Below are 25869 nucleotides of genomic sequence, written 5' to 3' on the forward strand. Positions count from 1 at the left end.
GACCTTGGGCATTGCTGCCTTGAGTTCTGACTCATAAGGCCAGTTATTTGGCTTCCATGGTGTGTCCATCACAGGGTTACTTATTTACAGTTTGGTGAACTGGAACAACATGAAATGAAGTGTTTTGCTCAAGAACACAATACACCACCTAGTCGAAGAATCAAAACCATGATTGCAAGATTATGAGCACCATATCCTAACCACTAGGCTATGTGCCTTCAAAATCATAAAGGCAGAAAAAAAATGGTGATTTTTGGAATTCAGATGGGAAAAGCTCTTCATGATATTACAACAGCATCAGAACTCTGATAAAATCCAGTCTGAAACAGCAATTAAAATCTCACATTAAAAATCAAGTGGAAGGATTGCCAGTACTTGTTGGCTGGTGTCCAAGAACCCCAGAAACCTTCAATTCTTGAGATGTTGTTGCACAGTACCACACCATTTTGGCTGCTTCTCCTGAACCAACTGGATGACCCTTATTATTATAAGTTCAATATTGCTTTCTTCATATGCCAAATACATTCATTGTCCAGTTTGTTTCATTCAGCAACAATATCCTCACTGCAGCTAGTTATTGATTCACTTGCTTCATAACTCAATGAAGAAGATTACAACATCTTTGCCAGTCTTAAATCACAGCAGAATTTATCCCCAGACAGCAAAGAAGACATGAACGTTTGCAGACAATAGTGATAGAAACGATTTTGTGTCATTCATACTTTAATGTAAAAGACCCTGTCTTATGCTTTGCTTGAGTTATTTCTCCTTTTGTTATTGATGCCATGACAAAAAGAAACTTGTTCTGAATATCATTTGAATGGAAAAAAATATGAATTCTGTAGATGAGGTCAGAACAGTACTGGTGGAGTATTTTTCATTACAGACAAGTGAATTTTGGAAGAGGGGCCTTGCAAGTCTACCAGATAGATGGAAGAGCATTGTAGAAAATGAAGGAGAGTATATTTTAGATTAAAAAAGAACTGTATTTATCTTAATTTTGAAAAATAAAAGAGGTATTAAAAATGCATTATTTATGAGATGACCCAACATATTTATAATCTTAGCAGCACCTTCACACAGAACTGCATTTATGTACAGCCATTTCATATTAATCAAGGCTAAATTATTTAGATGATCTTGTTCCATAGTTGCAGGAACTGCAACAAGGTTGAGGTTACAGACTTCATCAATTTATTAATTCTGGATATCCTGCAAAGAGGATATAGCACACAGTTTAATACTGTACAGAAATAAAGGATTGGCAATCTCAAGTGATATGAATGGACACATCGTAGATAAGCTCAGGAAGAATTGTATAATCATTTTCAAAGAATGCCACTTGGATATAACTGTTATCAGTGAGGTCAACTTCCTGATTTCACCTGAAACTTCAAGACCGACAAATACTATCCCCACAGTAGACCTAATGAAAAAAAACTGTTTGTACCCATAGGAACCCCAACCACTTCCAGTTGTAAGTAGAAATGTAGACATATCCATCAGCAGAAGAATTTTCAATTCATTGTCAGACAGAAAGATCTCTAAGAGGGTCACATCCCTATTAAAATGAGGCATCAGCAAGGAGTGGCTTTATTATAATTGAATGGATATGAAAGATTTCCCACCTCATCTAATCCCAAAGAGAGTTAGAAAGAGAAAGGTAACTTGGTTCAATCCTCTATGCAATCTAGATGTATCCACTTATGTAGATAGAAGTTTCCTGTCTCATCTCTAATAAGGCAACATTTCCAGAGTACACATAAGTATCATAAACTTTTTAATGCACATAACATTAATGATAGCTACTTATGCTTAGATGATATTGCTTCCATTATTATGTACTACTAAAACACAAACATGTAACCAAGCAGACACCATCCCATATACTAAGCTGAAAGTTTACCAACAACCCACTGGGAGAATCCACCAACAGGTAAACTGATCTACAGCAATGTTGCACAAAAGATATGCCCTATTAATGAACTTCAAACCATTGGCCACTGACACCCTAGAAAGACCATCTGATTCCTGAATAGTCATGTTCTGCATAAACAGTCTCAGCTTGCTGACAATGAGATTATTTCCCTTTTGCATTCCACCATTGCAACCATGCAGTGCCCAGTTACAATTATACGACGTACAGTTATGCATAACACACAAACTGGTATGACACCACTAGATTAGATACCCATGTTGGCATGGAACATGGATTTTAAATAAAGATGGTATAGATGATAATGTATGTATGAATGTATCATCATCATCATCATTTAACATCTGTTTTCCATGCTGGCATGTGTTGGACAGTCTGATTGAAAACTGGTAAGCTGGGGAGCTGCACCAGGTTTCAATCTGATTTGGCATGGTTTCTACAGCTGGATGCCCTTCCTAATGCCAACCACTCCAAGAGCGTAATGGGTGCTTTTTACATGCCACTGGCACGGGTGCCAGTTACGAAACACCAGCATCAGCCACAACTACGATCGCACTTGGCTTCACAGGTCTTCTCAAGCACGGCATATTACCAACTGTCTCGGTCATTTGTCACTGCCTCAATGAGGCCCGCGCCTGCTTTAAAATTTGAAAGTATGATCCCTAAGTTTCATTCGATTTAACTAACACAATTTCTCATTCCATTAAATCGGTTTAATGTATTTTAATGGAATAAAATGGGTTATTTTTTTTACTTGCTCTTGCATATAGTGTACAACTAATGTATTACCAGTTAGTGACTAAAAGTATGATTCGTTTAATTACTGTAGTTTTTATTAATGGTATTATTATTATTTTTCTTAACTAAAAACTGACTCAGAAATGACAGCAATTTTGTCGACGTTGACAGTACTCCCGATTTACCTCCCTTGGAGTAAAAATAACAAAAACAGAAAAAAGAAATGAAATGCTAACTCAGTTGTAGTTTTCGTAACAAAAAGGAAATTGCAATTCATCTCTTCGACGAAAAACAAACATACAGTTAATGTTAAAATATTATAAACAAAACATCAGTTTAATAAAAATTTCAACATATAACGTAAATATTGAAAGAGCTCACTTTCGTCGCCGACCCTTCGTATTCAATTCATTGACGTGGCTTCCGCCATAATAGCACTATATGTCTTGAGATCTGAGCCAAGACACAGAATACTGGAATTGTCTGGCTCTTTGTTGTCATTGTTTTCTCCTTATAAACAACAATGGTAAGTACAGCAACTGAATAAATGTCTTGTTTTTCTACAGTTGTCATTTAAAGCTAAACTTCCTAAGTTCCTCTAAACAAAAGCCTATCATTATATTTCACCTCTTGTCACTCGATGTGCTAACGTTGATAACTTATTCATAGATTTCTCTATCAAATTTCACCAAATATCTTCAAAAATTCTACAGGTATTTTATAAAAAAATTTCACTTTGAATCATTTAAAAGACATATATATTTCTTTAAAAATATTCAAAATTTCGTATCATTTGATAAATGTAGTCTATCCGAAATATGTTTTTCCTGTCCACACCTCTCGCAACCACTCACAAAGTTGCCTACATCAGCTTTATTTCAATGTCCTTTTTTTTTTTTTTTTTTAAATGTCTATCTCTATGTCTCAATATTATTTATCTTTGCATTTTATTATATGCATGTGATTACGTGTTTAACAACGTTGGTTTGTCCCCATCTATATATATCGATATTTATACTATACAAGCACATTACTCATTTATATATATACACGCACACACCCAGATATTTATATAAGAATACATGTATTCATACAAATGTGTGTATACTTATGTATTCATATGATATAAATAATATTGTATTATGAGTTTGTTGTCTTTTTCTGGAGTTCCATTACCTAGATCAGAGTAATAATTGTCTAGTAAAGATTTCGCAATCCTGGTTTTGGGTTCATTCACACTGCTCGGCAACCGCGTCGAGCAAGTGTTTTCTACTATAGCCTTGAGCGGAAATCAAACGAATGTTGTTATATGTGTGTGTGTGTGTGTCCTCATCTTAACATCACACTTTAATTGTAAACAAAAGTTACTGTCATACAAGTGGTATCATTCGTTTGAAATCCTTCACGAAAACATAACCGGCCATTGTGCCGTTTGTGTCCAAAAAGCTTTGGGAAATATCCTCTTGCTTGGAAACAGATCAACAAACTAGAAAATCTGCCTCAATATATCTCGTCTGACCCGACGTTCAAACGACAATGATGATGGTATACACACATACATACACACACGTTTATATGAATATATCATCATCGCGTTTGACGGAATTTGTCAAAGCAGATTTTCTATGACCGGATGCTCTTGCTGTTGCCAATCCTCGTCAGTTTACAAGCAAGATAATACTCACCCCAGTCTTTTTAAACAGTACGATGGCTGGATGACTTATTTATGTGGAAGATTGCAAATGAAGGCCACTACTTTTGTGATAGCAAAGATTGTTTTGCAGTTGGTGTGTAATGGGGAAAACAAGGAGACATAGCCACATGATAATATTTTCCGCTTCGCCTATGTTTTCATGCAAAACTGCAAACAAACATCATTGTGTGTATGATAGCGAAGTCGTTGATTACAATTAGTGAGGAGTGTTAAGACACTAGTTTCTGTTTCTCTCTACCAAATTTGCCCACACAACTTTGTTCAACCTGGGGCTATAACAAGACACTTGCCCAAATTGCCATACAGTGAGACTGAACCTAAAATCGCATGGTTGAGAAGCAAACTTCTAAACCACACATCCATGCATGCACTTATTCATACACCTATATATATGTGTGTGTATATATATATGTATGTATGTGTATATGTATGTGTGTGTGTGTTTGTGTGTATATATATATATATATATATATATATATATATATTCAATTATGATTTAAAAGCAGCTCGAGAGATGTAAACAATATTGAACACACATACACAAGGTATGTGTTTTGCTAGTTTGTGGGTAGGCTGTGCTTCTAGGTGTAAGAGAATATATTCTCATGTGCTTGGTATTAAAACTCCTGAAAGTCATGCACAAGTGAAATAACTTGCATTAAATCCCATTCAGAAGTGATAAACATCGATATTTTGTCATTTTTGTAAACTATATATAAGGATATTATTATTGTTAATAATTTACAATAATATCAGTGGCTAGCATGTGTAAAAGAACCATAAAGGCAAAATTATTAATTAATAATGAAGGATACCACTTGTAGCACCAGTATGCTAAAAATAGCAGTCAAAACGACTCAAAACTACAGTTTTCACTTGTACACAAGGGTGAAATCGAGGAAACAAGCAGTAAAATTTCAAGACTCCATACCATAGACGCAAAGAATTGAAAATCAAGCATGCCCAAATCACAATGATTTTGAACTTTGTGAATGATCACTTTGTTCTTGTCAGTGAGTAATACTGACCCAGGGCCAGTTCCCTTGGTTTTGCTCTTGTGTACAAGTGAAAGCTGTGGTTTTGAGTTGCTTTGACTGCTATTTCTAGCAAGCTGGTGCTACAAGTAGTACCCTCAATATTAATTAATAATTTTGCCTTTATGGTTCTTTTATGCATGCTAGCCACTGATATTATTGTAAATTATTAATAATATCCTTATATATTTTTATGATTTTTATTCACTTCGATCATCTTTTTAAATTTGCTGCGTCTCCTCTCTCACAACTATAGATCTGATTCTCTCATCTTACTTTAACTTCCTTCTTCCATCCATCTAGAATATCATGCACCTTCCCTCTTCTGTTCTTCTTTACTTATAGATCCACTGTAAGTCCTTAATCTTGGAAGTTACAAGATGATCTCACTAGTGCTAGTGCCATGAAAAAATGTACCCATTAGACTCTGTTGAGTGGTTGATGTTAGGAAAGGCATTAAGCTGTAGAAACCCTACCAAAGCAGATGGTGGAGTTTAATCCTTTAGCATTCAGATTATTCTGTCTAATCTAATGCTTATTTATTCACATTGTTTTGAATTAATTATGCATTATGTTGTAGCATTGAGATTTCGAAGCTGTAATTATTTATTTTTAGAATGACATTGTTGAGTATGTGTGAGAAGCTGAATCTGACTGGTTTGAACATAAAACAGGTAAAATAGTTGGGCCCGATATGTCTGGTTTAAATGCTAAAGGGTTAATGTAGTCCTCTTTAGGAATCTTTATATTTGCATGCAACCAACTTCAGATACACCCACCTTAACCCTATAACATTTAAACTGGCCGTATCTGGCCCAAATATTCTACATGTTTTACTTTCAGACTGGCCATATCAAGCCTCTCACACCTACCCTACACTGACATTCTAAAAATCAACTATCACATCATCAAACCATCAAAGCTGTAAGATAATGCATGATTAATTCGAGTCGATTCGAATAAAGAAGCTATACATTTGACAGAGTAGTCTGAATGCTAAAGTGTTTGGAATATGTGACAGTAAGTGGAGTTCTTTACAAGGCAACACAATGATATAATAATAATGATTTCTAACTTAGACACAGGGTCTCTGTATTTCATGGTAAGTGGGGTTGACAGTACTTACCTTTTATTTTATTGACAAAAGATACAAAGTTCAAGGCAAGAAACAAAAGTTGAATCCCACCAAGGTTACCTTTGCCTTTCCTCCTTCTTTAGTCAATAAAATGAAATACCAGTTATACAGTGAGGGTCGATGCAGTTGACTAATCTCTCCTGTTTCCAAAATGTTTGGCCACTCCCTGTGTTAGAAACTATTACTATGACTACCACCACTACCATTTCTTAGTAGTTGTGTGTGCTTTCACTGCATTACTGACTACCTCTGTGTTTCTTGTGTCTGTGTAATGTGTTGGTTTTGTTAGTTTTACTGTAGTGATTGTATTCTATGTTATGTCTTTGCAATGCTTAGTAATGCTATTTTCTAATTATGCATATTTGAAAATCCCTGGGTTCTGGCTATGCATTTGTCCATGTAAAATTTCATCATCCCCCAAAACATCTATTATTATAGGGGTTGTTTCTGTTTTCAGGTCCCACATTCAGGTTATCTCTATTTCCAGATCTTTATATTTGTATAATTTTTCCATTTCTTTGAGAAGTACATTATCATCTGTGGGGATTGATACAATGAATTAGGAGGCATTTCTTTTCTTAGTGGCCCTTGATAACAATGTCTGGTTAATTGTCTTCAATCTCTCTCTATATGTTTATTAGCTTATTCCAGAATTTGGTTGCATTACTATTTTGAAGACCTTTTCTGACGTATGTCTATACCATTTCTTTCTGTCAGCATAATAACTTCCAGTGTATGCAAATAAATCATAAGACAAACTATCATGAATCAGCTGAGACTGAACTCACTTCTTGATGATCCAGAAAGAAGTCACTTATTTTTAAAAAATGGATTTTAATAGGGAAGAAATTATCAGAAAGCATTCACAAATATCCAGTCTTTGACTTTAATTTGAATATTGATTTCTTCTGTTGGCAGCAAGCCAATCAAATGAATGGATACCAGTATATGACTGGTATGAAAAGTGAAGCCAACCTTGGTGAGATCTGAACTCTGAACATAATGGTCTACTGTTTCTGCCACTTCACCACCTTTGATTTTGATCTTAATGTTAAAAACTTTATACTTAAACTACTATGCTAGCTTTGAGACAGACAATAACTTGTTGATCCAAGCTTCATGACAATAACCTGTTGATCCAAGCTTTTAGGCAATAACCTGTTGATCCAAGCTTTTAGGCAATAACCTGTTGATCCAAGCTTTTGAGCAATTGGCTTGTTGATCCAAGCTTTTAAGCATTAGCTTATTGATCCAAACTTTTAGGCAATAGGTTGTTGAGCCAAGCTTTTAAACAATAACCTGTTGACCTAAGCTTTTAGGCAATAGCTTGTTGATTCAGTCTTTTAGGCAATAGCTTGTTGAGCCAAGCTTTTAGGCAATAATGTGTTGATCCAAGTAATCAGGTAATAGCTTGTTGGCTCAGCCTTTGATGTACAAGCTTATCAATAAAAATTTTCAGTTACTAATTTGTCACTCCAAGTATTCAGCCAATACATTGCTTATCCAAGCTTTGAGGTAACAGCTTGTTTATATAAGCTTTAAACTGGCAACTTTTTGGCGCATGATTTGAGTAGCTGAGCCAATGTTTAAAAAATAATAGTTTATTGATTTGAGCTTGAAGACATTATTTGAATTTGCTGAAGTGGTTTCTGTTTGTTACATAAAACAAAGGTCCATCCTTGATGATCTAAAGTTTATTTCAATTTCTCTATAATATAAAAATTTCATGTAGGAGGTTTTAGTGTGTATTTTTATTACAGGGTTTGAGAGATGAGTGAGACAATAGCTGTGAGGCCATAGTACAAATCAGATCATTGTGTTTTGCCTCTGAACAAGACACCTAACTCTGTTTGCTCCAGTTTATTTGACTGAACATAAAACAGGTTCTCCTCGAACTTCAGAAGTTGAGGGCTCAGTGCCGAAAAGATATCTCCTGGATTTTAAAACTATTGCTCTTAAAGTGCATTTGTTTCGCTTTTATAAATCTATGACAAGTTTTTCTATTCATGTGTGCTATTATTTCTTATAATACTGCTCATGTACACTAGGTGCAGATGTAGATTGCAAATTGAATCTGATAACTTTGACCAGGATACAGAAAGTGTCTGGATGAGTGGAGATTACTTAGACTTGTACTGTCCAGCCCCCACCATCACTAGTACCACTATCACTATTGCAGTAGATGTCCTTCTTTATCATGTAAATACATTCAATGTAGCTGCCTTACTAACATCACTTTCAATTTAGATCCCTTATTAAACACTCCTATCCAGCCCTTATTTTCTGAAGCTACAACCCTTTGGAACTCATTCATTACCTATATTTTCACTCCTGTCAATGATTTGACATGTAACATTACGAACTAAATGACAACCTACATAATTCTGTCTAACCCTTTCTCTCCTACCTTAGGTTTTATGTCCCCTTTATGTTGTCTCCTTTAGGTTGTCTCCTGTTCTCTTTTTCAGCTCCTGTCTTCTTTCTTCTTTGGCTTTGTTTGCTATTCCCCCACTCTCTCTCTCTCTCTCTCTCACACACACACACACATACACACACACACAAGTGAATACTCAGATGGATGTCCTGACTTTATTTCATGCATTTTGTTGTTTCTGAGCAAAACACATTATCCAAGTTTGTCTTGACTTCACCTTCTATTAGCAATGGATGCCAACTTATATGGGTGCATCCTCTACAGAAAACTAATTGCCTATTCAGGAGGAGATATAATGCTCATTTGCTAAAGTCCATACATATGCTTATATGGGGACTCTTTCATGGTATCAGTGATATTTGAATTTCCAATTACCCTATTTTCTGTCCTCTGTCCCTGGTTCTGTGCTTCTTCCTTGTTTGTTAGTTCAAATCACAATATGGCCAACTACACCTCTCTTAAATGTTAGGCTTCCATTTTCTCATTTATTGTGACATACAACAGCTTGATGTTTGGATGTCCTTGTACCTGCTATTATCACAGGCATCTGCTAGAGTTGTTGTTATTGTTTAATCCCTGGCTATCCGTCTGCTCAAAAGACATTCCAACCGTGGCTGTCTCTTTTTCCAGAATAAGTGTAATCAGAGTTACATTATTCAAAGTGTCCAATTTAAATTTTGTTTTTTAATGTTATCTTAAGTAAGGGAGATTTGGCTGTTGTTTCCAGCAGATGGAGCAACCATATAGAGAGACTACATTGTTAGCTGAACAGTTCTTAGTGGATGATCACAGTGACCTAGTTGGAAGCACTCTCTAATGACCTTCAATAACTTAATTTCCATTTGTTTTAACATGTCTAAGACTTTGTTCCTGTGTCACAAGATTATTCTCTCCATCCTGTCTCCTTCGCTTGTTTAGGTTTCTCTAAATCCTTCTCAAATCAACTCTTGTTTTTCTTCTTCCAGGCAACACCAACACACTACAACCACCGGCACACACACGATTGTTTTCATTTCTTTCTTCATCTATCACAACTACTTCTCTGAATCTGTCACGTACAAAGTCTTATCTTTTCTATTAGTCTATCCACCAAACCACCACACTCTTGTATGTCCATAGTTTACCCTTGGGTACACTCTATGCAATCTCTGCCTCCCCTTTTTCTGCATATCAAGCACAGCTATTTCCTTGATGTCAGCACAGTCCTGTCTTCTTTCTTACTTATTAATAGTTATAATACCTAAAGTGAACCCTACACAAATAATTACAGTATATAAAGTAGATCTTCTGATAGTATTTCTGTAGTAAAGTGAACCCTATAATACTACTAGGAAAGTCTCTAAGGTGGACCCTATAATTGTATTTATAGTATCTACAGTGGCCCCTATTATAATACAGTTATAGTATCTGAACTGACCTTTGTTATACTTTATAAACTGACCCCTATTTCATACTGAAAGAGCCATGTCTGTTGGTAGGTATTTCAGTGAGATCAATATTTTAAAACTGGGTTAGATACATATGCTTACCTGATACAATGGAGCAATGAATAACATTTAGTCTCTTTCTCTTTTACTCCCACCTCATACACAGCAACAGCTGTGCCATAAATAGACTAAAGCTGTATGACTGGTTGTGTAGGAGGCAGAGGAGGAGAATAGCATATGTCAGAACTTGTAGTGACAACATGTTTATGTTACAACCTGGATAGAAATTACATGTTATTAGAAGCAGGACAGTCATCCACAGCACTAGTAACTTTAAGACAGGGTTGATTGGTCCCTTACCTCTGCCTCTAGTTCATCTGATGACCTGACCTGAAGGCTGGTGGATGTACTTTAGAGCTCTGTTTAAGAACTCAATGATGTTTAGCTCTGAGTCAACCCTAATCAGCTGACCTATAATCAAAAATATTCCAGTCGTGACCACCCCATCTTTTTGGGGTTATGTCTATGACTACATTATCCAATATTTATATATAAAATAAGATATAATTTGAAGGTTTGGCTGTTATTTCTAGCAGGCTTAATGATCCTGTTGCGGCTACCTAATTGGTATGACTTGAATAGGTGTGTTGGTATTGAGTAGTATCCACCCACCACCATCACCTTTCCCTAAACACAAGCTTAATAATGACAGTTATTTTACTAAATTCTACATTATTTCAAAAATTAATTGGAACAAAGGTAGTTTTTCAATTGAAATATAACAAAAGGACTAAACCAACATAGCAGGTAACTGCAGTAGAACTGGTGGTGAGCTGTGGTAATTAACAGGGTGGCCTAACAATTCTTGTATGGGGTGCAGTGGTTTTCGACCATTTTATACCTACTGGACCTGCATAGCCATTCAACGTATATAAAATAAAACCCCATTATATTTTTATAATTAAATATTACTAGGAATTGTATATAAAAAAAAATTAAAATATTTTGTGTGTTGTAGAGGTATAACCAATTTATTGCACATATGTTTTAACAACAAAATCTCATTTGGACCCCCAAAGGTTATGTACACACCGGTTGAGAACCACTGGTTTAGTGGAACCTTAATGGTATGCATGGCTCAGTCGTTAGAACGTCGGGCTCACAATGACGAGATAGTGAGTGCAGTTCCCAGATTGGGCTGTGTATTGTGTTGTTGAGCAAGATACTTTATTTCATGTTGCTCCAGTTCACTCAGCTGTAGAAATGAGTTGCGACATCACTGGTGCCAAGCTGTATCAGCATTTGCCTTTCTTTGGATAACATCGGTGGCATGGAGAAGGGAGGTTGGTATGCATGAGTGACTGCTGGTCTTCCATAAGCAACCTTGAGCTGACTTGTGCCTTGGAGGGGAACTTTCTAAGTGCAATCCCATGGCCATTAGTGACCAAACGGGGGTGGTCTTTACAAATTTACCCTTTAATGGCATGAAACTGACAGTGAATATAACTAGAGGGGAGAGGTAAAGAAAAAACCCAGCTGTACAGTGGACCTGTTGTTTAGCCCCAACTGAGCCTTTCTTGAGCAGAGCTTTGTATAATCATAGACATTCTAACCATGACCATCTCTTCTTTTTAAGGCGTCTTGTATTTAATACTGTTTTACTGAGTGTAACTTTAGACATAATCTTTAGGACAGTATAGATTATTTGAAGATAAATATGGCTGTTATTCTTGAGTTTTAGTGACCATATTGCTTCATGGGATGATGATGATGATGATGCTGTGGCATTCATTTTTCTGTCCGAGAATGAAGAGGAGGAGCAAAAAGAAAACATCTGACAGAGTAATGGGGAGAGTAGATGAATAAAGAAAGATTAAGTGGATTAGATCATTCCTCCCACTTCCTCTTTGCTAATAACCCACAGTTGCTGGGTTACATGGGAAAAACACAGATTGTAATGGTGAGGGGAGCAGGAGAAAATCAATACCAAAGGATAAAAGCTTAGGTTTATCTGTGTAGGGGTGGAGAGACTGTTATGTTGTGGTCAGCTGAGGAGAGGGTGCTGTGTCCTCTCATATCTTCATTTTCTACCACTACTACAACAGTCTCTGGTGTTGTTAAACCAACAGACTGTGTTACAATAAAGCCAGACCTACCTAGTACACTCACTATGTGGTCTCATGCCATGCTAGAAATAACAACCAAATTTCTCTCAAATCACACACTACTGTCTTTTTAAAAAAGGAAGGGTATTAGATAATGTAATCTGAGTTAAATGATGTCTATAATGACAGGAATGTCTTTAATCATAGGTTTGTATGCTCAGGGCAAACCTGGAGCTAAACAAAACTCTATTGTCTGTCTGTCTCTCATACTCACTTGTTCACATGCACACACACACACCATAATAAATCATCCTCATCCTCATCATTTAACATCTTCCATGCTGGTATGGGTTTTCACCCAATCCTTTTTCCTCTCAACCATAACCCTCAACACCCCTATATATAATTGTTTGCAAACACTGACCTACACCAGTTTGAATTGAACCTCAATACCTTTGATGTGACTGATAACTCTGTCCAGTGGATTTTTTTCCCTCACCTCACCAAGGACTTTTGACACTGGACTTTCTTCACTGACTTCACCAAAGGAGTAGATTCAAATGTTAGGAAGACTTGCTGTGTAGTAATGCTAGTGTACTTGGCATTTGTGTGTAGTAGAAAGGTCAGCTATGTAGTGTTACTGAGTACTAGTCATGTATAGTAATGCAGGGCATTGGATGGTCAGTTGTGTATAGTAGTGTTGGGTACTATAGGTAGTCGGCTTTGTATAGTAGTGCTGGTTACAGTAGGTAGTGAGCTGTGTAGTATCACTCAATACTAATTGACCATGCATAGATGTGCTGGGTACCAGGTGCATGTTGAATCCTATTGAAATCACCCAGATGAATCTAAAACTACTGTCAACTTTTTTCTTTGTTCCAGCAAAACTTTAACACAGACTTTCTTTTTTCTCTGCAGGTTCTCTTAGCAGCAGCAGTTTGTAACAAGAGTGGCAAAGGTAAGTTACTTCAGCTTTACTCATCATCATCATCATATCAGGTACATTCTAGAATAATTTGAACTGACGTTTTATCACAAACATGATGATGATGGTAATGGTATACTTTACCAAAATAATTATGTGAGTAAATTAAAACTTTAATGAGGAAATATAGAGTGTATTGGTATATCATGAGGCACATCAACACTTCTCTACTCTTGCATAGATGCCAAAAACTAAACTGGGCAATTCTTCTTCCTCTTGTCTAACATCTATGAACTTTGATCCGGCCTACCACATATCACTTCTCATATACAAACTTCACATTGTTCTCCAAGGCACAAATCTCTCGATCTTTATTCATAGTGCATCTCTGTTAACCAGGTTCAAATATTCAGAAGGTGGTATCCATGCATGCATATAGTCTTCCTACCACTCACCTCTCTTGGGTATAGGTTAACAGAGACCTCCAGTTTTGCCCCCTCCACTCCTCCAAGCACAACTCTTCTAGTCTCCAAATTCTTCCAATCTCCACCACAAACAACAACAACAACTCTAGCTGTATCTCTTCCTGCGTTAATGACTTCTCCCTTCATGCTTGTCTGACCACATGTTTCTAGGTTCAGTCCCACTGCACGGTACCTTGAGGAAATGTATTCTATACGCCTAAGCTGACCAAAGCCTTGTTAGTGGATATGATAGAGGGAAATGAAAAGATTCCTGTTGAGTGGAATTTTGCCTCCCTCCCCCATCACCACTTGACACCAGCGTTGGTTTGTTTACATCCTCATAACTTAGCATTTTGGCAAAGAGACTGACAGAATAAGTAGTAGGAATTTTTAAAAATAAGTACTGGGATCGATTCTTTTGACTGAAATCCTTCAAGACAGGGCCCCTAGCATAGCCACAGTCTAATGACTGAAGCAAATAGAAGATGTATATATGACTATAGTAACAAATCAATAACTGACATTTAATACTGCTCTTTCTATGTATGTGTGTGTATATATATATATATATATGGGGTGTTGTTTGTGTAGTATCTAATTGATAGATAAGAAAATCTATATTAAATGTGTGTGTGTGAGGTCAAAGGTTAAGAACACTTCTCTCGCTTTCCATATTGTAGCCGTAGCCGTTACACAATGCACCATCAGATATATGAATTGTATCTAAGAAATTAGTTTTAGTTTTGTTCTAAAACGATGGTTGGTAGGTCTTATCTGTTTGTGTGTGTGTATGTGTATGTATACATAAATATATATTGAATGTGTTATATATACACCCAAAGTGGTTGGCATAAAGAAGAGCATCCAGCTGAGAAATTATGCCAAGGCAGACACTGGAACATGAGGTAGTCCTTGGGCCCATCAAATCCTGTCAAACCATCCAAGTTACACCAGCATGGAGCATGGACATTAAACAGTGACAATGATGAATTGTATATATATATATATATATATATATATATATATATATATATGCGTGCAAGAGAGGTGACTGTGCTGGTATAGTCATGTTATGTATGAAGACAGCTGTGTGAGGAAGTGCCACCTTCTAAGTGTAGAAGAAACCTGAGGAAGAGGTAGACCCAGGAAGTCATGGGATGAGGTGGTGAAGCATGACCTTCGAACATTGGGCCTCACAGAGGCAGTTGATTAGATTGACTTCAGTATGCAACTGGTACTTAATCTATCGACCCTGAAAGGATGAAAGGCAAAGTCGACCTTGGCAGAATTTGAATTCAGAATGTAAAGACAGACGAAATACCACTAAGCATTTCACCCGGTGTGCTAACATTTCTGCCAGCTCACCACTTTGTTTTGTAGAATGATATATTAAGGAGCAGTTTTTTTTTAATGAGTACTATTGAATTACTTGAGAATGTGTTTATATGGAACAAATGTTAAATGATGATGATGTATATACAAATATATGTAAGTAAATACATGCATAAATATATATTGAATGTCTACTTTCAGCCATAATTTCTCGACAGTTTGTCGAGATGACAAGGGCCCGAATTGAAGGTCTTCTGGCTGCCTTCCCCAAACTAATGAGCAGCGGCAAACAACACACATTTGTGGAGACAGAGAGTGTAAGATATGTGTATCAACCTCTGGAGAAACTTTACATGTTACTTATCACTACAAAAGCCAGTAATATTCTTGAAGACTTGGAGACCCTTCGCCTCTTTGCTAAATTGGTAAGTTCCTTTGGCAGAATTCTGCTTTATGCATGGCATATAATGCCTCAATACTTATTTGTTTTTGGAATTTTCTGAAAAAAGTTTTGCAAATTTGTGTTCAACACATGGGAATTCATACGGCTATGCAAAAACCTCAAGAAATTTTTTTTGCGTGATTTAAAGAATGTTTAGCTGTAATTTTTAGTACATTTCACAACCACCTGATACCTTCCTTGTTTGTTTGTCACTCTGATGTTTTGATGTTTTGCAATATCTTACTCCACATAAACACATTTAATGGTCTAATGCTAAGATTTAAGCCAAAAATTCAGTGTGTCCATATTTTAAACTGTGATTTAAAAACGAATTCGAAAAATTAATAGAAAAGTTTTTTTAATTTTGAAAAGTTTTTTAAAAATTGTTTTTTTTTTTGTATAGTCATATGAATTCTCATGTGTAGAACACAAATTCACAAAAATTTTCTGAAAATTCCAAAAGAATGAAGAAGCTGTGAGGTGTTATATGCCATGCATAAAACAGAATTCCACTGTTCTTTTCATTTAACTGACATGTTAAGTGTTCTTTGTAAGGAAGTGCAATTCTGTGATGATGGGCCATATTGGCAGTTAGCCATGATGTCTGTGAGTTTAGATAAATCATGGGGAGAAAAGAAACCACTGAGGGCTCAAGAATTATTTTGTTTTTTTATGTCATTACCTCAAGCTGGGAAGTGGGCAACTTCTATAACTTCTGACCAAACTTCCAAGTATTTTAAAATGGCAGAAAATGTATTTTAATGAATAAATTATCAGATATGAGTTTCTATACAGACAGTATTTCAGCATTGATTCAATACAGTGATGAATTAGTTCGTTCCTTTTGTTACTTCTATAGAAATAACAATAATATACACATGTGTATGTATATGTATGTGAGGAGGGTTGCTAGAAACCCAGCAGGATTAAAAACAAGACCTGTTGAAAGCTCGGATGGACTTAGTGCAGGCCCAATGGCTATCTAGCAATAGCACGGGTACGCAGAAATTCCGGGATGGTGTCCGGCATGCTGAAAAATCACTGGGGGTGAGGTGCCCCTCAGCTTTTGTTGAAGCATGTCTCTAGGAGAAGGTCACTCTGATATAAAACCAGATATGCAGGGAATGGCATTGGACATTTTGGGGATCTTTGGTTTGTGCTAGAGATCATGGCGCTCCCACATCTACTATTGCCTCGGGTCGACCAAAGCCTTGTGAGTGGATTTGGTAGACATAACCTGAAAGAAGCCCATCGTATATATATATATATATATATATATATATATATATATATATATATATATATATATATATATATATATATATATATATGTATGTGTGTGTGTATATGTTCCATTATTAATAAAGTGAATATAGTTGTATCTTTTCAATGTGTAAAATGACTCAACCTTAATGTCTTAGTCCCAACAGGCCACCATCTCAGATGAAGTCATTTGACATGTTTAAGATTGATAGACTAACTCTTCTACTAATTTCTTCTCTCTTCACAGATTCCAGAGTATTGCCGTAATATGGACGAGAGTGAAATTATTGAGCAGTCCTTCTCACTGATATTTGCCTTTGATGAAATTGTTGCCCTTGGTTACCGAGAGAATGTGAATATTGCACAGATTCGCACTTTTACAGAGATGGATTCACATGAAGAACGAGTGTTCATGGCTGTTAGACAGGTGAGAAGAATATTAATATCATCATAACTATCTTGCTCTCTCCCTTTCACCCCCTCTCCATTCTCCTCTCCACCCCACCTTCTCCCCACCCCTCCCTCCTCCCCTCTCCCCTCCTTCTCTCTCTCCTCCCTCCTCTCTCTCTCTCCTCCCTCCTCTCTCTCTCTCCTCCCTCCTCTCGCTCTCTCCTCCCTCCCTTCTCTCTCCCCCTCTCTCTCTCCTTTCTCCTCCTTTCTCTCTCCTTTCTCCTCTCCTTTGCCCCCCCTTCCTTCCAGTTTTTATTGTCCAGCCATGCCAAACCCTCCTAAGTTGTTCGACGGAGGTTATTTACTACAGTCCTGAAACTGCTGTGCATTACCCTCGTCCTCCATTCTGTTACAGACTCAAGAGAAAGAGGCTCGTGACACAATGATGAAGAAGGCTGAAGAATTACGCCGCATGAAGACAAAAAGTGGTGGCAGCAACATGCGGTCACCTGGATTTGGTGGAGGCTTTGGTAGTAACAGCACTGGGGGTCGTATGGAATCTCCCATTATTGATACCACTATTAATGACACTGTTAAATCATCATACACTGCTCCTAGGTAAGCATTTCTAATTAACCCTTTTGTTATTATATTTCGCTGGTAAAATAAAAATCCTTTGTTTCAGTTAGGTTTTGAAGATTACAAAGAATTTAGGAAAACAATTTTGTCATTATTAAACTGGTGTTTGCAATATAATTTTAATATGAAGTTTTGAGGGAAGGTTTCAACCTTTAGCATGCTTAGGTACATCATGTCCATACGAGTTTTCCCCCTTGTAGCTGCAGGTACATTGTATCGCATTGAAAGGGGAGAAAACTTGTATGGTGACATGATGTGCCTATAGCATGCTAAAGGTTAGTTTACACATGCGACAGTCTCTGGATGACTTATGAGAAAAGGAGATTATTATTTCCTCACAGGATGAGGTAGGATTGGAAATTTGAATTTGAAATCAAGCAATATAGAGTGTATACACACACACATATTGGATTTGTTCTTTTTTTATTATCTATGAAGTTCTTACAATTTATAGCACTATTTTGACTGTTTTAAAAATCTTCAGCATGATTTGACCTCTAAATTTGTTTATTTGATATACTAAGAAGAGAGACATTACAGTAATATCAAAGATGAAATTAATTATAGACAGAAGGAAGTTGAGGGAATTGAGAAGTTGAAGGGAAAACAGGCTGTTGTAGTAGCAATAGAATAGGATAGACGGAGGATGTATATCAATAATTGGGGAGTATATGTAATTGTCAGTTAGTGGATGAGTCTATTGTACATTGTGAGGGGATTATTATTACCTATGTCTATCTTGGCTTCAATTCTGTCTCTCTTCTCTCCACAGCAAACCATTGGGTCCAAGTAAAGCGATGAAACTTGGTAGCAAGACTAAAGATGTTGATTCTTTTGTGGATCAACTCAAATCAGAAGGCGAGAGTAAGTTGTTTTCTCTCTTTCACTCTCTCTCTCTCTCTCTCCCTCCCTCCCTCATACACATACTCAATTTTTATCTTCTGTCAGCCTCACTTTCTTCTTTTAATACAGATATCTATTGAACAGATTGAGATACAGTAACCCTCCACATATAAACTTAGGGCTATCAGTGACAAAATTGGTAGAGCATCAGGCAAAATGCTTTTTGTTATTTGATCACATGTCTTTAAATCCTATCCTTGTGTCTTGGTCTTCACCATGGACACTGCACAATGCCAACTGTTGGACATTAACCCCTAACCTAATGTTACACCCAGCTGTAATAATGTCATCAGAATGGCCTCTACATGGTTACTTGACGGTCTAGAAATAGCAGCAAAATCTCCCTATTATCACACTCTACTATCTTAAAAACAAAAAGACACATTGGTTAATGTTGACCTAGATATTCTTTGTTTGAAAATAATCCTGGATGGTCATATCTGGAACATCTTTTACCAAGGTGGTGGTGGAGAGCTACTCTAGTGGCTGAACTGGGTTATACAACAACACATTGAACTGGTTGACTGTAGATGTTGATATTGTTTGTATTGTTTATTTCCAGCTGTCACCTCAAGCAACCATTCCTCATCTACTATAAACAAGGTCTCTACACCAGCTGTTAACCAAGAAAGGTAAGTACCCACAACTACTACACCTACTACTGTTACTTGCTAACATTGAGGACAGAGTGTATGTAAGTATTCTCTTTACTGCCTGTCTACTGAGACAGCAGTGTATGTATGCATACGGTTGTGTGTATCACCCAGACTTTCAGATGTTGTACACCACTGGTCATAATGCATACCCAATTCTCTCTTGATTGTGCCATTCTTTTCCACCTCGTTTTATGGAATCCATTTCTCATCATTGTGGTGGTCTTCAGACTGGCCTTTTCTGATCCCTTGGATACTGCTCAACAACTGCAAAGATCCACCTGTTGTCTGTGAACTTTGCAACATGCCTGACTCAGTGGGAATTGTTATTTCAGTGTTCTCAGTAGACTCCATCCAACCCATGCAAGCATGGAAAAGTGGTCATTATAATGATTTTATACATGCATACATACATATATATGTATATGTATATATATATATATATATATATATATATATATATATTCAACCTTCACTGCAAAATGATATTATTCGTAACTAAGCCATATGTTTGTCAACAAATTATATTTTCTCTTGTTGAGCTCTAGATATTTCTTTAATTGTTAATGTAATCACAACAGTGCAAATTTCTGTGATTTAGTTTTGACTCTTTAGATGGACAAGCAAAATAAAAAAAAACATTAATATCTGTAAAATTTTTCAAGTAATTGAAGCTAAGTTTTACTCTGTTACTGCTCATGTTCTTTGAAGTAAAAGACTGATAGACCATTTTCGTTTTCAACAGAATGACTTCCTGAATGTCATTGGTCAGTCGTAGCTTTGCAGATATCATAGTGATTACTAGTTTAAATACCAAAGCATGGTTGGGAAGCAATTATCTAAATTAATCAGTAGAATGTGTGTCGTGGCTGGATCAGGTCTGACCAGAGTTTTAGGTTCAAACGGAGACTACTACATCAAACCATAAATATATTTTTGTTTTTGTTTATTTTTTTAGTGTCCATTTGCGAATAGAAGAGAAAATAGTTGTACAAGCTGGGCGTGATGGTGGCTTACAGAATTTGGAAGTGTTTGGTTTAGTGAAGTTAAAGGTTACAGATGAGAAGTTTGGAAAAATCAAAGTTGCCGTTTTGAATAATGATACCAAAGGAATTCAACTTCAGGTAAATAGATTTACATTCAACATTATTGTTATAAATTATTATTATTATTATTATTAACCCTTTAGCATTCAGATTATTCTGTCAAATGTAATATTTATTGATTCTTATTGCTTTGAATTATGTATTATCTTTTAGTTTTGAGCTTTTGATGATGTGATTGTTTATTTTTAGAATAACATTGTAGGGTAGGTGTGATAGGCTAGATCTGGTCAGTTTGAACAAAATAGGGAGAATATTTTGACTAAATATGGTCGGTTTAAATGGTAAAGGGTTAAACCCATTTATGCTTTACACATCCACACTTTACAGAAACTGAAATAAATTGGTCAAATCTTTGGGCCAGGTATGGCCAGTTTAAATGCTAAAGGGTTTTTAGTAAGCTGGCAGACTCATTAGAACATCAAGAAAATTACTTACTGGCATTTCCCCTGGCTCTTCTAAGCTCTGAGTTCAACTAGCCCCCCTCCACCAAAATGTCAGGCCTATTATTATTATTGTTATTATTATAATTTTTTTTTTCTGAGGCAGTAAGCTGGCAGAAACATTTGCCTGCTGGGCAAAATATTTAGTGGTATTTTGTCTGTCTTTATGTTCTGAGATGTGATTCTTATTTTTTATTGCCCACAAGGGGCTAAACATAGAAGGGACAAACAAAGGGTTTAAGTCGATTACGTCGACCCCAGTGTGTAACTGGTACTTATTTAATCGACCGCGAAAGGATGAAAGGCAAAGTCGACCTCGGCGGAATTTGAACTCAGAACGTAACAGCACACGAAATACTGCTAAGCATTTCGCCCGGCGTGTTAACGATTCTGCCAGCTCGCCGCCTGAGATGTGATTCCACCAAGATCAGCTTTGCTTTTCATCCGTTTAGGAGTCCCTGTAATTAATTATTTCCCTCTCTCAAATAGGGTCAACTTTGGCAATGTTTCTACTGCTGGATGCCCTTCCTAACACCAAAATTAATAAAAAACATTGTTATTTTTATCTTTTTGACGTCCTTTATCTAAGACAGTACAGTACTAGCTGGTCCAGTGATAATGTTTACTCCTGTATCATTGTTGTTGTTGTGAAGGGTATCCTTTTCCACTTCCTTTAAATGTCTTTTTTTCTCTCTCTCTTTCTTAAAGACCCATCCCAACATTGACAAGAAGTTATTCAGTACTGCATCCTACATTGGTTTAAAAAATGCTGAGAAACCATTTCCTTTACACCAAGATATTGGAGTCTTAAAATGGCGTTTCCAGACACAAGATGAGGCTCTCATTCCTTTGTCAAGTAAGTAAGAGCGAGTGTGCGCGTGCGCGCACACACACACACACACACACACATGTACACGTCAATGACCATAGTAGTAAAGTGAATTAGAAGATTTGGTCATCATCATTCATTTTCCCATGTTTGCATGGGTTGATTGGAACTTGTTGAGGGAGCTTTTCTATGGATAAGATGGCCTTCCTGTTGCTAACCCTTGCCTTTTTCCAAGTAAAGTGACATTTTACCTCATGGCTGCACATACTTCCCTGTAAGATTGGAATTAAAAGATACCATATGTATGACTGTGACACTTGTTTACAACAAGCACACAATGTCAAGACAGAAAAACAATACACACACACACACACACACACACACACACACACACACACACATGTATATGATGAGCTCTACTATTGTTTGTCTGTATATGTGTCTCATTGTACAGTAGTTCTACCATTGTCTGTCTGTAGAAACATGTCTTGTAGTACTGTCATTTTCCCTTTGTCGGTACATATTTCAAATTTTTACACTGCATAAACCTCATATTTCATGATTATAGTCACAGTTACCTACCATACAATGTGTCTTTTATTATGTAGTTATCAAATCCAAAACTGCACACCCCATTACACAAATATATGCACTTTCTGTATTTCAGTAAATTGCTGGCCCTCAGAAACTGGATCTGGCTGTGATGTCAACATAGAATATGAACTGGAACAGCAGAACTTAGAACTAAATGATGTTGTTATAAGCATACCATTGCCGTAAGTAACACCTGTCTATACTACACTATTGTAGTATGTAGCACATGCCTATACCATAGCACAACTATAGTGGTTGTCATGCCACTGTCTGTTCAATCAATGTTGTGTGCAAAAGTATTTCACAACACCACCATTGCTGAACATAAAAATATTTGATTTCACCATGAATTGTGACCATCCTATCTTTTATAGCAGTCTTTTAAAAGAGAAAGATATGATTTTCAGAAATTTAACTGCAATTTTAGCAGGTCAAGTGACTGTAGAAGCTCACTAGGTTTATATAAGGTGCTACTATTAAGTTATTCATAGGTAGGGACCACATTTTAACTGAAACTTATTTAATGCATCTTAGTAAAAAACCTTAAATTGCTGGCATTGTGCCAAAATTTGAAATTATTAGACACATCAATACTCATTTCTGGTTGTTGCTATTTTCACTGATACACATTGTTGCTGATATAGGTCAGGCGTTGGATCTCCAATTGTTGGCGACTGTGATGGAAACTATACATATGAGCGCAGCAGCAACCAGTTGCTATGGAACTTACCACTTATTGATGCTGCAAATAAGTCTGGCAGTATGGAATTCAGCATTGGTGGACATCCAGAGGATTTCTTCCCTGTCAAAGTGTCTTTTGTCTCCACAAAATCGTACTGTGACATTCAGGTAAGGACAACTGACTGATGCCAGCTTTTTCCAAGATAAAGCTTTCTGTTTAGACTAGGGAATAGAAACTATGGTCTCTGTATAGAATATAACTGTAGAAGTGTAAATACAGACAATATGTGAGCTGTAGAAGTCTCAATAAAGACAATGGGACAAGTAGTAGAAGTCTATATATAGATCACAGGGCAAGCCATGGTGTAATAAGTAGAAACCTAAATATAGTCCTTGGTGTAAGCAGTAGAAGTTTCAATATAGCCCATGGAGCAAGTATTAGAGATCTAAAGACAGACCATGGTGTAAGCACTAGAAGTCTAAATATAGTCCATGGGGCAAGCATAGTCTCTGTATGTATGTATGAATGTAATCGCAGGTGTGGCTGTGTGGTAAGAAGCTTGGTTCCCAACCACATGGTTCCAGGTTCAGTCCCACTGCATAGCTCCTTGGCTAAGTGTCTTCTACTATAGCCTTAGGCCAACCAAAGCCTTGTGAGAGGATCTGGTAGACAGAAACTGTAAGAAACCCGTGGTGTATGTGTGTGTTTGTGTCTATGCCCCCCCCCCCAACCTCATCGCTTGACAACCATTGTTGTGTTTATGTCCCTGTAACTTAGTGGTTCAGCAAAAGGGATGATAGAATAAGTACTAGGCTTTAAAAAAATGAGCCCTGGGGTTGATTTCTTTGACTAAATCCCTTTAAGACAGCTCCAGCATGGTCGCAGTCAAATGACTGAAACATGTAAAAGAATATATATATATATATATATACACTTGTGTGTGTATGTGTGTATGTATGTCTGTGTTTGTTTCTCTACCACCACTTGACAACTGGTGTTTGGGTGTTTACATCCCCTGTAATTTAGCAGTTCAGCAAAAGAGATTGAAAGAATTAGTACCAGGCTTAAAGAAAAAGTACTGGGGTTGATTCATTCGACTAACATTCTTCAAATGACAGGGAATTCCTAATAGTACATAATAGGGCTTATTAAGCACCAAATGGCAATGAGGATCCACCTGCGGAATCAGAGAGGACCATGGGCAAAAAAAGGGGTTGAGAATCACTGCTCTATATCATGACATGTCACAGCTCTAACTTCTTCCTTGTTTTTTTTTTCTAGGTCTCTGAAGTGATCACCACAGATGATGAACCTGTGAAATATTCTTCTGAAGTCGTATTCTACGTTGATAAATATGAAATTGTGTAAAGGACATCAGCTGCTTGCTTTGATTGGGGTGGGGTTCACTTAAGTCTCTCTTTCTTTCTCTCTCTCTCTCTCTCACATATAGACACACACACACACACACACACATACACATTCTTTCTGTCTCTTCCCTTTTCTCACATACACACAAATGCACACACACACACACACACACACACACACACACACCTCACTATCTCTCTGTCTCTTTATATATGCACACACATAACTACATTCATTTATATGTGTGTGTTTAACTATAGATATAATTAAGCACATTTATGTGTGTGTGTGTGTGTGTATATATATATTTACAGCATGCATGTGTGTATGCTTCTATATATTGAAAGCATGTATGTGCATGCACATGTACAAATATATAGACACATATATACATATACATACACAATGATTCAGATAAGATTTTATTGCTACAGAAGATAGAAAATTTTGGTTATTTTGTTGTTTTTTTAGTCTTGGTAGTGTGTGTGTGTGTGTGTGTCTGTCTGTGTGTGTGTGTGTGTGTGTCTGTCTGTGTGTAGTGTGTGTGAGTGTGTCTGTGTATAGGTATGCAGCTGTTACGGTTGAGGCAGAATACTGGTGGTGGTGGTAGTGATGGTGGTGACTGTGCAAGGTGTGTTCAATGAGTTTGTTAATTGATCAACATTCTCAACTTGTGTTGTCATATCAATAATTGATAAAGAATGTAACAGTTTATTATTATTAATCATTATTATTATTATTATTTTCTCTTGGAAATCTGGGACCGAACATTTCCACTTCAAACACTCACCACCATCACCACCACCACACCATAATACTATTACTACTACTATTAATAATAATAATAATAATGATGATGATAATAATATTAATGGCTACTGATGCTGAATAAATCTTCCTCTGCACTTTCTAACCCTTATTCTTATTTATTTATTATTGCTATTGTCGTTACAATAATTATTAGTCACAAGATGGCAGATTTGGTAGAGGCATATCATAATAAAATATCCTGTGGTATCTAGTTATATCCCTTCCCATTCTGGGTTCAAATACTACCGCTGATGTCAACATTATATCAACATTGTCTTCCCTCCTTCCAGGGTCTATAAAATAGAGAACCAGACCACTCCTGGCACTGACATATTTCACTTTGCTAATCTGGCCTTGTGTCGCCAAATAGAAAATTATTTTAATTTTTTATTCTTCTTCCCTCCCCTCACTTCATTTTCTTTGTTTATCAGACTTTTTCATATCTTAACTCAACCGGTTTTTCACAAATCATATGAACTAGAAGGGAAACAACAACTTAAAAAACT

General features: G+C 36.6%; 1 protein-coding gene across 1 annotated transcript; it reads left to right on the forward strand.

Annotated features, from left to right (window-relative positions):
• Positions 1-3079: 3079 nt before the first annotated feature.
• Positions 3080-25466, forward strand: LOC106869211 (coatomer subunit delta). The gene is made up of 12 exons (XM_089337938.1): positions 3080-3200; positions 13442-13481; positions 15446-15669; positions 17197-17376; positions 17755-17957; positions 18751-18842; positions 19444-19513; positions 20493-20658; positions 21789-21936; positions 22577-22685; positions 23148-23352; positions 24467-25466. Exons 1-12 carry the CDS (start codon positions 3198-3200, stop codon positions 24551-24553), a joined length of 1527 nt encoding a protein of 508 aa, XP_089194064.1. The 5' UTR covers positions 3080-3197; the 3' UTR covers positions 24554-25466.
• Positions 25467-25869: the final 403 nt, after the last annotated feature.

The sequence above is a fragment of the Octopus bimaculoides genome, chromosome 20 (genome assembly GCF_046866305.1).
Source record: "Octopus bimaculoides isolate indiv1 chromosome 20, ASM4686630v1, whole genome shotgun sequence".
NCBI classification, from domain to species: Eukaryota; Metazoa; Mollusca; class Cephalopoda; order Octopoda; family Octopodidae; genus Octopus; species Octopus bimaculoides.

Excerpts from the sequence above, each read along its gene's own strand:
- LOC106869211 (XM_089337938.1), top strand. Across the intron at positions 17,958-18,750 it reads TCATCATACACTGCTCCTAG|CAAACCATTGGGTCCAAGTA; the intron begins GTAAGCATTTCT and ends TTCTCTCCACAG. Across the intron at positions 23,353-24,466 it reads AATCGTACTGTGACATTCAG|GTCTCTGAAGTGATCACCAC; the intron begins GTAAGGACAACT and ends TTTTTTTTCTAG.